This window comes from Crocodylus siamensis, chromosome 9, assembly GCF_052110815.1.
Source record: "Crocodylus siamensis isolate JL-2025a chromosome 9, ASM5211081v1, whole genome shotgun sequence".
In the NCBI taxonomy this organism is placed as follows: domain Eukaryota; kingdom Metazoa; phylum Chordata; order Crocodylia; family Crocodylidae; genus Crocodylus; species Crocodylus siamensis.
Window position 1 is genome coordinate 45,035,164 of NC_143403.1, and position 13,426 is coordinate 45,048,589.

Here is a 13,426-nt window from a genome sequence, read left to right on the forward strand (position 1 = left end):
AAATTGGTTCTGAGTTACAACATTTCGACTTAAGATGCGGTTTTCAGGAACCAATTGTGTCCTAAGTCCGAGGACTGCCTGTACATGCAGGTAGGCGGGGACAGAGCGCAGCCACCCACTACCCCGTGCTGCCACCTCTCAGGAGCAGGGCGGGGTGGGAAGGGCAAGGGCAGCGGTGCCCCTCTGAGGGCCACACAGGTGGTGCCCGATGGTGAGGGAGGGGGGGAAGGAGCTCGCACATGGTGGCAGCCGCTGCCACCCAGCCCCCTGCTCTGTGCCTGGCTGCGCCCTCCCCCCGCTCCCCTCCACAGCCTCATGTCTGCCTGTAGGAGGTACACCTATTAAAAAAGGTTGAAAACGTCTGAGCTAAAGGTTGCAGGGGGGCGGGAGTTGTATTTTGGAAATATTTTGTGTTCTGTTTTGTAATTTCAGGTCACATTAGCCAGATCAGTTCCAAATCGTTTGAATAAAAAAAAGGGGTCTTGTGGTATGAGGATGCCTGGTGGGTGTTGCCTGTCCTGCTGGGGACGGGGCGCAGGCTGTCCCCACCGAGGCCGTGTAGTAAGCAGGTGCAGCACAGCCTCGTGGGGCTGGGGAGACCAGTGCTCTGGAACAGTTCAAAACATCCTGCCTGGACCCGGGCCCTGAAGGCCATTGCTGGGGCAGAGGGACTAGGCCTCCGGGGCAGTCCAGGCGCCGGGCGGCTCGCAAGGGCCTCCAAGAGCCTCCAGCCAGGGAGAGTGCGCCACTGCCCGGAGCCGCAGCGCGGGCAGTGCCAGCGTCAGCCCGGGCACGGACGCGGGGCCTTGGCTGCAAGCCGCCCTGCTGATCCCTGCTTGGCTCGCGCTGTTTCCTGTGACTGTTTCCTCCCCGAGCCCAGAGCTCTGCCGAGCGCGCAGCGCTGCCAGGGGCCCGGCCGTCCCGCGCCCCGCGCGCGCCCGCCAGCCCGGCAGCCTCCCCCGCAGCCGGCGCGGCCGCCCCTGCCCCGGAGGCGGCGCGGCGCGGGCCAGCGAGGGCAGGGCGAGGCCGCCCCGCCGGGCCCGCTCCCCGGCTGCAGAGTTTGGTCCCCTTTAAGAAGCCGCAGCCTGCGAGTCTCTTGACGTCAATGAGGGTGAAATCTCCTCAGAGCGCCGCAGCGCCGGAGCGGAGCCGGCAGCAGCACCCGGCGCGGAGCCGCCCGCGCCGCGCGGTGAGTGCGAGTGCGAGTGTGAGTGCGAGTGCGAGTGCGGCCCGGGGGGGCGGCGGCGGCGGGCTGCGCCCGGGCACCCTCCCGCCCGCCGCTCGCTCCCCGCCTTAACCCTTTGCTCCCCGCCACCGTGCCGCGCTCGGGACTCCTTCCCCGGGGCGGGGGCTGCGAGCCGCGCCGCAGGCAGCCGCGGCACAAGGTGGCGGGGGGGGGGGGGCTCCGACACCCGCGGGCGACAGTCAGCCCGGCGCTTCTCGGCCCGGGGCTGGCGCCTCTGCAGGGCTCGTGCCCTCGCCGGGCACGGGCACAGGCCCGCTCCCGGGGGGCAGCGCCAGGGCCGGGCTTGCCGCCCCTGAGCCTGCTCAGCCCCCGTGCAGGGCACCACAGGGCGCAGGAGAGAGATCAGGCTGCGGACCCCTGCACAGCCAGGGGGCAGAAGGGGACCCGCGTAGCCTGGCTGGACTGCATCACACGGGCCTTGGCAGTCCTCACGGCTCCTGTTTACAGCGCTTTCCCCATGCAGGGGCAGGATGCGACAGGCATGTCCACAGCTCCCTTGCCCTGCTATTTGGGACAGAGAGTAAGAGGGGGCCCAGGGGAATTTGGGAGGTGGAAGGAAAGCTGGACAAGGCAGCAAGTCTCATCCAGGAGCGGCACAGTTCTGTACTGATTGATCTGGGTTGGAAGAGAGTCCAACAGCTGCTAAATGATGGGATGCTGGCTTGGCATCGAGTCAGGGAGCAGAGCACCTCCTGCTCATCACTGTGGCCCCATTGCATCTTCCCTTCCTGGTCAGGCTCCTGTCTGAGTCCAGCCTTGGTTGCTGAGATATGCCAGCCTGGAGTAGGATGGCTGCAAGGGAGCAAGGCTCCAGCCCAGTGGTCCATATAGCCCTGCAGGGTCCTGTGCCCAGGTTCAGTGGCTGAGGACACTGCATTATTCATGTGATGAATGATGCTGTGCTGGAGCCAGCTCCAGAGCCATGCAGATCCCAGGTGCTGCAGAGGGAAATCTGCTGGAGAATGCCAGAAACTCTCCCTCCCTGCAGTGAGTGTTGTGTGTGTCAATGCTACACGCGGCAGCCAGCCTGCCAGACAAATGCAGACGCTCAGCTGAGCACCACTGGAAAGGATCTCACTCCAGCTTCTCTGGGGTGGGGATGGCCTGAGCCACAGACCTTCCCACCCTCAGTACTCCAGGAGCCAGGGGATACCCCTCTTTGCAGGTTCTTTTCTTGTCTTCTGCCCCCAAGAACCCAGTTCCTTGACATGCAGCCATGGTGCTGGAAGCAGGTCAGAGCCCCAAGGCACCCAGGGACCTTGGGTCCCCTTCTCCTAAGCCTCTCCTCTCGTGCTGGCACTTGATTAATCTGGAGTCTATAGGAGGCACTCTGAGGCAACTCCATGCTCGGCTCCATGCCATTGACACTAGAGATCAGAGAGTCCAGGGGAAGAGTCTGTTGACACCTGTGCTGGGGACAGTTGAAGGTCATATTCCCGATGTACTAACCACCTTCTCCCAAGCACAGTGGCATCACCTGTGACTATCACAATGATGCTGCGGTGGCCTGTGTCCAGCCCTGCTGTTGGCAGCCTGGCATGACCCCTCTGGTACCCAGGTGCCCATTGACTTCAACTCTGGCCCCGTGGCTGGAGACAACATGCAGCATACCAAGGGATTTGAGTCAGACAGTCCATGGCTTTAGCATCTCACCCAGGCTCCTCTCTCTGGTGGTGGCTTTACCACCTAAGCCAGTGTTTCCCAAACTTTTCCATCCCATGGCACACTGGCTAAATGTGGAGTGGGGGGGGGGAGGGGATGGTGTCAGAGAGCAGCTGGACACGGAACAGGGGTGGGTATCAGCATGGGGCCAGCTGGGACATGGTGGTGGCATGGGAGGGCAATGGCAGCACTGGCTGTAGCCACGCCCCACCGGAAACCATGCCCCCCCAATTCCAGGGCACATCTGGACATGTCTGACAGCACACTAGTCGCATCAGTTGCTAGATGTTGACCTCAGCTTCATTATTGGCTGGGGTGAGCCCTGACTATTTGGTGCTAAATGCTTGGGACTTGGTGGCTTGTCCCAACAGCACCCTGGAAGGTGCAGCATCCAGCAGCTGCTGAGGTACTTCTGTGGAATGCCCTGAGTCGAGGCACTTCCAAACCCTACAACTGCTGTTTCAACTAAGCTGTTTCCTTTCTGCTCCCAGCTTGTTGCGTCTAACTCATGGCACACTCCTCAAACCTCCACCAGGCTTTCCAAGGGATCAGAACTGAGGAATATCACTCTGTATGAGCAGAGTCCAGACTAGAATAGCAAGGGATATTTAATAGGTATGGATGAACCAAAGTTCTGGGTATGCAGGTAGCCTAAGGCTGGTTGGGATTACCTGTTGGAAAGCTGAGTCCAGATGGGCTGTGGGCTGCATGAATGGCATATACTCTGTAAGTGCTTGTTGGGGGCTGCAGGGCTCCTCAATAGAATGGGATCCAGAGGCTGCTCGGGTAGGACAGAAGGCATCAGGCTCTGTGAGTGTCAAACTATGAGCCCACAGGCCCCATGGCTAGGTCAGAGAATCTACCTAATACCAGTAGCATGGCCATATCCTGCTGGGCATCTCAGCCATTTCAAGTCCTGTAGGATGGTATCCTGCAGCAGGGCAGCTTGCATAGAAAACTAAGAGCCATACCACAAAGATGTCAAGCAGTGACCTGTTCTGTTGAGGTCTGTGTATGTATGTGTGAGGCAGATAGGCAGCTGGGCTGCATCTGTTCATATACAGGAAGATCTGGGATCTCTGCACGTGCAACTGGAGAGACAACCTGTATGGTGCATGTGTGTGGGATTGATGCACACATTTTGACCATTTAGATGAAGTCCCATTGCTGTAGACAGTCAATGGAAGATGAGCTGTGTATGTTGAGTGTTGGGATCAGTGTTTGGTGTCAGGGGACAGGGTGCCCAGTGACCCCTGCTCTCAGTGGGTGTGCAGGGTCAGGGTGCCTAATATTTCCTATGCTCAGCAGTTGTTCTCTCTTTCCCAGCTCCCTGATGCCTGACTACTTGTGACACTGGTGCAGACATGGCTGGGACCAAGTGCTGCTATGAGGGGAAGATTGCTGGCCTCTATGACTTGGAGCGCACATTGGGCAAGGGCCATTTTGCTGTGGTCAAGCTGGCCCGGCATGTCTTCACTGGGGAGAAGGTGGCCGTCAAAGTGATTGACAAGAGCAAGTTGGATGTGAGTGCAGCAGGGCAGCTGCTGCAGGAGGTGCGCTGCATGAAGCTGGTTCAGCACCCCAATGTGGTTCGGCTTTATGAGGTCATTGACACCCACTCCAAGCTCTACCTCATCCTGGAGCTGGGCGATGGTGGGGACATGTTTGACCACATCATGCGGCATGAGGGTGGCCTGACTGAGGGGCGCGCCAAGCACTACTTTGCCCAGATTGTCCATGCCATCTCCTACTGCCACAAGCTACATGTGGTCCATCGTGATCTCAAGCCTGAGAACGTGGTTTTCTTCCAAGAGCAGGGTGTGGTCAAGCTCACTGACTTCGGCTTCAGCAACCGCTTCCAGCCTGGCAAGATGCTTACCACCAGCTGTGGCTCACTGGCCTACTCTGCACCTGAGATCCTTCTGGGAGATGAGTACGATGCCCCTGCTGTAGGTGAGAGGCCCTGGCTGGCAATTGCCTCAGCCCTGAGGCATTGTAGCGGCACCCAGAACCTGGGGCAGCCCTGGGTGATGCTGGCACAGTGTACCACACTTACCACGTTGTTGAGTGGGAGGCATGGGGTCCCTTGTGGATACATACTCACATACCTCTCCTCAAGCCTGCACAACCGCATGTGCACATACTCCCCTACTCCCAGATCTATGCAAGTGTGTGCTCACTCACATGCACACATGTGTGTGCAGCCCTCCAAATATGAGCATCCCCAAGTGTGAACAAGGCCACGTTACATCTCCTCTGTTATAATTATCCATGTGTGAACAGGGCCTTTCTTTGTAAGTTCAGCACTAGAGCACCTTGTAAAGCTTTGTTACATGCCCTACTAAGGCAAGGAACTATTATCCTACTGTACAGATATGGCACAGAGGGACTGACTTAGCTTTCCTTGAGGAGCTCTCTGAGCCACTGCTGTTCAGTTTCACCATCTTTTGGAACAGGGGAAATTGCAGAGACTTGGAGAAAAGTTAATTTGTGACTGTACCTTTGGAGTCTTCTTATAGCTACAATAGTCCAGGAAATATGCAAGGAGCAAGGCTTTTTTGGTGATATCTTTTACTGGACCAACTGTATAGTTAGGAGAGATGTCAGACAAGATTTCAGGTACAAAGTACCTTTCTTCAGGTCATTTTGAAGTGAAGAGGGATGACCATTTAAAACATGGTGGCTCCAAAAACTAGGCCATTTAACAGGATACTTATCCTCAGCAAAAATCATAGAGAGATTGCTATGGGATGTAGTCAGTAAAGAATGGCAGCATAACTAACTGTGGTTCACCAAAAGAACATGCTTGCAACATGTCTTTGTGAAAAATTGGACTTGTCAAACAAAGATGATATATTTTTATAAGAATAGGAGTTTGGTGACCCTAGCTAGGGACAGACATTCAAAAAACCTGAGCCTGAATTGATTCAATCTTTGCAAGTTAATCTAACTTAGCTAGGCTAAATCACTTTGTAACTGCACAGACAAGCCCTTTGGACTGAACAAATGCCAGCACATGCCTGCAGTGGCTCAGGCTAGAAGCCAGGGGGTGCTGGAGCAGCCTTCCCTTCCCTTCCACAAGGCTGAGCTGAGGGGTGCATGGCCAGGGCCCCACAGGTTGCTGTGATTAGGGAGGTATTCCCTCCCCGCTTTGATATCAGCATTTGTCAGCTCTGTTATCAGCATTTAGCACCCCATCAGAAAATAAAATTAGCTCATTAATTCAAGCTCTTCTTAAACAGCTTTTTCCTAAAGGAAAGAATGTAGGGACATTACCAGCTGAGTTGTTGATTAGCTCCAAAAAGCCCTAAGTGGACACTGTCCTATCTGCCTTACACAGTATTAGCTAGCATACCGCATGCTGGCTACGGTCTGTGCTGTGAGAAAGAGGAGGAAGGAATCTCTGCTTAAGCAGAGAGTGGTGATGAGGTGGGGGGCATGAGGAACCCAGCAGACCCTACTGTGCCTGCAAGTCTCTGCTGGAGATCCAGCCAGGGAGCAGAGGGGAGGGGCCAGCTTTGCTGTGGAGCAGAGAGCCCCGCCTAGCCCAGGGAGCATGCCGGGATGTTGGGGGAATCTGATTTAACTTAAACCAACAAGGGGTCTAGGACAGACATTCCACAAACTGGTTTGACCCAAATCAGTTAAGTCTGATACTATATTCAACCAGGTTTATTTCAAATCAGTTTCAGCCATTTTCAAACTAGTTTAAGTGCACTGAATGTCTGTTCTGTTACAGGTTTAAACCAGTTTCTTATCACTTAAACTGGTTTATATGTAATGTCTTTCCCTAGCCTATAGATAACTCGAGATATGAAATACCTGGACACAGGGCCTGTGAGAGAAATTTGGGTGTTTGTTACATACGGATAGGGGGTCCCCTTATCTTCATTTTGAAAACAGAAAATAGAGAGTGATCTCATTTTGAGGGCCCCCTGAGCTAGGGGGCCCAGTACAATATACTCCCCTTCCCCACACCATCACAGAGGCCCTGCTTCAATTTGCAAAATAAGTTTGACTTAGCCCCGCATGATAGAAAACAAAAAACTAGTACTTTACAAAATCAGTGTAGTACACATTAAATGCATTAAAAGTGGATAACCAATAGATCTTAAAATAAATTGAAGGGAAACTGCTGTCCAAAGGCAGGAGAAGTGTTTCTAGTGGGATATCTTTGGGAACTTTTCCTGGCCTAATGCTATACAATATCTGTATCAATAATGTAAAGGAAAATACAGAATAATTTCAGGTAAAGTTTATAGGTGACATAAAACTATCTCTGCATGCTTGGTGTTTAAGAAGGAGTGGTATGTGTGGGTGGAGCTTCAATATGCTTAGCCCCTGTTCTTCTTGAGTACATGCATAAAATTATAGCGTGGGACAGCCTGGCTATATGCTGTTGACTCATATGTGTTTTTACTTCGAGCTGTGTGTGGGTGTGTGTGTATGTTCATGTACACATGTGTGCCCACACACACATGTATTTGTCCTGGAGCAGGAGTCCAGGCCTGGAGGCCAGTTCATAGGGCCAAGTTCTGTATGGGTAATGGAGAGTTTATGTGGTTTTGTAGCTATCCTGCTCTATACTGTTTTGCGTTTCTTTTCATCAGACCTTTGTGACTTTTATCTGAACACCTTTCAGTCATGCATGAAGTGGTATGACTAACATTTGTCTTGCATGGTCTGCTTCTTTGGACCCTCTCTTCAGAGACAGAAATGTGTGTGCACTGGTGCATAGTGTTTGGGTTTAGTTTGTTGTTTTTTTTTTTAACTATCCAAGCTGGTCTTTATTCCTGTGAGAGAATGTCATTTGCCAGGTGCTGGGCCCTTTGAGTAGAAGATATTGAGGCTTGGGGTGGTCTTTAGGTCCTGGGAGGTTGGTTTCAGTCTAGGACTGACTCCTAAGAAGGCCCTGTCTCCTGCACAGAGGAGCTTTGCCAGCTGATGGACTGATTCCATAATGGCAGAGAAATGGAGCTGTTGATTTCAAGTCCTCATCGCGAGCTGCAGACTCTTTTGGACATCCTAGACCAAGGAGGGTGGGGCTCACGGCCTCATGGTGACCTGTGTCATAAAAGAGCACTCTCCAATTGTTATTAGTATTTCTAAGGCTTTTTGCTCCAGTTCTGTGAGCCCTGGCTGAGGCTAGCTCAGGGCAGAGGCTGAAGCAGATCCAGCTTCCTCACAGGGCTGGGCATTGCCTTGTGTACCTTCCCTCCAAACAGACAGGTAAGGTGCTAAATATTTTGTCTACTTCTGTCTGCCTCTGCAGAGCCCCTTGGCAGCACAGTGTTGGTGTCCCTAAGATCAGGCCATTGACTGGGGCAGGTCCTTTGTGTACTAGCAGAGCAGAAAGTGCAGACATCCTCTCTGACTGTGTGGATGCTTGCATTTTCTAATGGGCGGAGTTGCCAAAGCTCGGGAAGCGCTCAGAACAGCCTGTGCTTTGCTGGACTTGCATTGTTACAGCAGGAAGGGCCTTTCCGGTTCCTGGCTTGGCTGGGTTGAAGCCTCTCCATGTTGCCTTTCCTTAACTTCCTGAGTGCTACAGATCTAGGGGGCTGTATAAGAGTTCCTCTACCTCCGTCTGGACTGGGAGTGTGTGGGGAAGGAGTAGAGGAGGGCACTGTGCAAAGGAGGGAGGGTGAATGACACTGCTGATGAGCAGTCCCCTGCCATGTCAGTGCTGGCAGGGCCAGCTCTAGTTCTGTCATTCTCTTTCTCTGTGACCAATCCCAGAAATGGTGCAGCACACCCTGCAGTGCTTGTCTGTCCCAGTGGGGAGCTGCAGTCAGAGCTTACCAGGTCAACAGTGCTCAACACCAAAGTGCCCTGAAACCTAAGGGAACATTTGCACAGCAGCCTGCCAAACACCCTCAGTGGACAGGCATCCCTCACTGTCAGGATGCTTTCTGGTCCCCAACAGTTATCCAGGCTTACCCAAAATATTCCCACTGCTACGCAGACTCTGGGTGCCATTACTGCACTTCCCCTAGGCAGACGTAGCTGGAGGGGGAGGAGAGTTTGCATAAAAGGGCAGATGACTTGACTCCCCTCTGTCAGAGCATCTGTGCAGGGGCAGGAGCCCTGGGAGCAGAATGAGGGGGACCCAGTCTCCTAGCTCCCCAGTTGCTGCAGGGGGCTCAGAAACACAGGATGAAGAGCAGAACTGGATACACGAGATGTGCTCTGTAGCACTGGGGACTTCATGGAGCCTGTGAGACAAATACGGGGCCAGAAGTTCCATAGCAATACCTCTGCCTGAGGCTGAGTCCCACGTCTGCACCTGGGATAGTCCCTAAGTCACTTGGGGGCTATTTCCAGTCTCAGAGAGTCAAGCCTTGCACATGCATTTCTTGTCAGTGCAGCAGCTGAAGGTGCAGGAAGCAATTAGACCAGTGTCACGTTAAGATATATTTATAGCATAGTGGAGATGAACACTAGGAGAAATGAGTTAGGGGCCCCTCCTTGCCCAGCTCTTCATCAGAAGCATCTTTTCTGAGTGTGACTTGGTTCTGGCTCCCAGGCCCACATAGAGGGTTGTCTCAGGGTTGTGTGCACACAGCCTAAAGTGCGGGAGGGGGGCTGGGAGAGCAGCACACACATAATCTGGACCCTGGAGCTTTCCATGGTATTTCTCATGTTAGCAGACTCCAAAGCACTTTCCAAACTGCACAGGCATCTGGCATGCAGGCCAACCACACAGCCAGGGCCTGGCCTGCTACAAACCTTTGGTTACAGGCAGAGTGCTTCTCAGTGCAGGCTGCCTTTCTTACCTGAGACATGATGAGATGAGAGCTCTGTTTGAGGGCATGTGCCTGGGCTGACTGCTGTACTGCTGGGTGTGACTGATATGGAAATACCTCATAGAGCAGCACCAGTGCCCACAGACTCACCACCAGTATTGCCTTGAGGCTCCCTATTTGTTCCTTGGTTACCCCTGTGCAGGGATGGCCCATTTACAACAAACAGGTGTTGGGACAATTTCCCTGAAGGTATAAATGGGCAGAATTTCACTACACTTGGAGCTGTGTTCATTCACCTGAGGAGATAATCTGTTCTCCTTGTTAGCTCCCAGACACAGCCTGTACTGGGCTCCTCCCAACTTGCAGCTTGTGTCCTCACCAGTAATAAAGATTCTGGGACCAAATTCTGCTCTCAGGGACTCTGGAGCCTTCCTTTCACTGTCAGTGGAGTCCAACAGGAGGCCCAAGGCCTAACAAGAACTAGAGTGGGAGAGTATAGTAATTTGGGGGTCCATAACTTGCAAAAGGCTGTGCAGGCAGTAGAGGTCTTGCCCTTCAGGACCTCAAAATGATCAGGCAACCTGCTGTATTCTTCCCTGCTCATCCAGGGACTACATGGAGACCTAGGCAGGACACTGTCAGGAGGAAGGACTTTTCACGTGAGATCTTAAAACCTGGAGCTGCACCTTGACCTAAGAACTGAGGCTGCTATCTTACCCTTCATGCTTCATAGGGTGCCACAAGGCTGAACTCTAGAGCTGGCTGCATCCCTGTGGTACTGCATGGCTGGACATTGGAAGGCATTGTGGGGCTTCTGGGGAGGAAAGGCAGGAAACAGGGTAGTGTTTGTGCAGCAGTGAAGGAGAAGTTACTCTGTGAAGATATTGAGGGGAAGGCCATTTAACTGCTGTCATGCTAGCAACCACTGCCTGAATGAGGGACTATGCTCTGTGCATGGCAGTGAAAGTGGGAACTGGGGGCAGAGGAGGCTGGAGTGTAATGGGGCAAAGGGAAGCTTCTCATCGCAGACAGAACTAGCACCAACCTACTGTCATTGGGGCTGGGCAGGCCAGCCCCCTCCCTGCAACCTCTGCAGGCAGTTGTCCTGGACCCTTGCCCAGCAACCCTGCTGTAGTTGTGGGCAGCCCTTCCCTCCCTGGCAGGCTGCTCCCCTCTTTCTTTCCCTGCTGCCTGCTTGAGCAGATGGGCAGACACCTGCTGTTGGAGTGTGACCTGGAAAAGCTTGGCATTGCTTAAACAAGCAGATGAACACCATCAGCCCCCTCTGTTGTCAGCTGATATCTAGCAAAGGCATCCACTGCTTGACCTCTGAAGGATTCTCCCAGTTTCAGGCCCTTCTCAAGTACCAGCTCCAACTGATGACACAGCTCCCAAAGTCCCAGGGGGAGCATCTCAGCCCTCCCCTCGTGACTGTGAAGGAAACCTTAACATATAGCCTTGAGGGCTCAGGTATAAGGTGGAAAAAAGATTGTCCCCCATAAATTGCTCAGGTGAGGCTGCAACCTTGGTTCTGGCTGACCCATTGGGATAGGTGCCTGACTTTTGTCCCTGATAGCTTCTGGGGTTGCTTTAATCCTTTCTCAGATTTTTTTCTGTGCTCCCAGCCACCCCAGTGCCCTGCCCTGTGCAGTGTTTGCGCTCTGAGGCCACAGTCAGTACAGGGGAGGAGGAGTTGAACATTAGGCTTTATCCCCCTCTGCCCTACCCCAAGTCTAATGCAAGGGACCTAGCTTTGCCTAAATCTCAGGCTGCACATGGGACCTCAGGAGGAAAACAAGCCTGAGCTGTACTGATGTTCCCTGCTAGGAAGAGGCTGCTTTCAGCCTCCCTGTGTCCAGCCCTCGACTCCAGAGTTGAGATCATGACTGAACCAACCTGAATAGCTCTGTTTTATTACTTATACTAGGGGTATCATAGGTCTGACCAGATCCTGCCTGTGAGGCTCCCAGTGGGACCAGGAATTTAGGTGTGGGGTAAGTGGAGGTGGGGTATAGAGGTATAGAGCCCTGTCGGGAACATCTGTTAGTTATCTTCCATACTGCTCTTGCTTGCCTTATTCACTCCAGTGCTGGGTGATCAAGTCTGTTACTCCTGATTTATAACAATCCTGCCCCCCACACATGCACATTAATGGGATTCTACTCATATTCATGCTTTACCTACCTACACACACATACATTGTGTCATGGAACCATAAGTCCATGTGTGCATAATTGGCTACTGCATATTAATTGTACCATGCTTCTCCTTTTACACCCACCTCATGTTCACTAACTGTGCTGTCCTTGTGATCAGAGGTATGCATGCCCATGTCTTACACATATGGACAGTATGGCACATGCTCTTGTGCATACAGGGCTGGATTAACATATAGGCAGATTAGGCACATGGCTAGAGCCCTAAGTGAAGAAAGGGCCCAGTTGTGCATATTTTACATATTATAATTATTGAGCGAAAAAAGTAATATAAAAATTTCATCTTTAGCTGGAGGCCCATGAGTTTGTTTGCCTAGGACCCACTAAAGGGTTAATCCAGCCCTGTATGCATATGTATTTGTTCATACTAATGAGGACATCCAGGCTTCTGCACTGGTGCTTATAAACTCTCTTGTGCATACTAGCCAAGCTATGCATCCCCTGGCACACAAACAAGCACCCATCGTCTTATATACACAAACTGAACTGTGCCACTACAGTGAACATGCATGTACATCCTTTTGTGCACGGCTAGTAAGCAAGCCACCCCATTGCACATGTACTTCCTTTGCTTTTATTTGGACATGCTGAGGCTATGCTTACTCTGGCTCATTTGTATATTCATATACAGTCTTCTGTACACTTGCTGAGCATAACTTCTTGTACCCACCCACCACACATGCACGCACACACACAAGTGTTTTGTATAACAAGCCAAAGCTCCCTGGAGACTGAGCTGGAAACGCTGGCACCACTCATCTAGCATGTTGCTTATAGCACTAGATTCTCCTTAGTCCAGACACTTTGCAGTGGCACAAACAGGTAGGCTAGTGCTCATGGTTAGTCCCTGCCAATGTGGGCTTAGCTTCCTGAGTTCTGCTGCTGGATGAACCCATCAATGAGCAGTGGTAGACATCATTCTTGAATTGAGTGATTGCTAAAAATGTCTGCTGCTGGACATGGGAGCTGTGGACTGAGCACTCTTGCCTAGCTGTGTTTGGCGAAAAGGTACCTCTGAGCAGTGCTGCACAGAAATCTGGTAACAGGAACATGTGCCAGGACCCCCACCATGCTCTCCTGGAGGGTCTGGCACTGTTTTAATGCTATTACCTCCCTCTCTGCCTTGTGCCAAGCCTGGCTTTCCTGCTGCTGCTCCTTTCCCTTAGAACTGGCCCAGCCTGGTGCTGAGATGGCTACACCACAGTGTACTTTGCTTTTCCCAGGGATGAGAGCAGATTAAGGCAATGATTGCGGCTGACCTGCAGCCACCAGGGATTTGAGGCTATGTAATCCCTGCTCCCTTATCCCCTTTCCCATATGTGCAGCATGTAACTGAGCCCAGGCTGGCTGTTCACCAGCTTCCCTCACTGGAGGCTGCTCACTGCAAGGCTTGTGATTGAACTGTGCCACCCAGATCCCTCCCCAATAAAGCATGTCACCACACATCCCACTGGGGCACAGCTGAACCAAGCAGAACAGTGCTGGGCTATAAATAGCAGGAACTCTCTTGATCTGGACATGATTTTCACAAGAGCAATGCTTGCTGTTTGTGCCTG

At 52.6% G+C, this 13,426-nt stretch overlaps 1 protein-coding gene across 1 annotated transcript in view; it reads left to right on the forward strand.

The window, feature by feature from the left end:
- Positions 1 to 871: 871 nt before the first annotated feature.
- LOC149857481 (uncharacterized) overlaps positions 872 to 13,426 on the forward strand; it is a 29,328-nt gene continuing 16,773 nt past the window's right edge. Inside the window, exons 1-2 of the mRNA XM_090063415.1 lie at positions 872 to 1,189; positions 4,235 to 4,861. Coding sequence (XP_089919541.1) covers positions 4,273 to 4,861 — 589 coding nt within the window. The 5' untranslated portion in view covers positions 872 to 1,189; positions 4,235 to 4,272. The remainder of the gene's footprint in view (positions 1,190 to 4,234; positions 4,862 to 13,426) is intronic.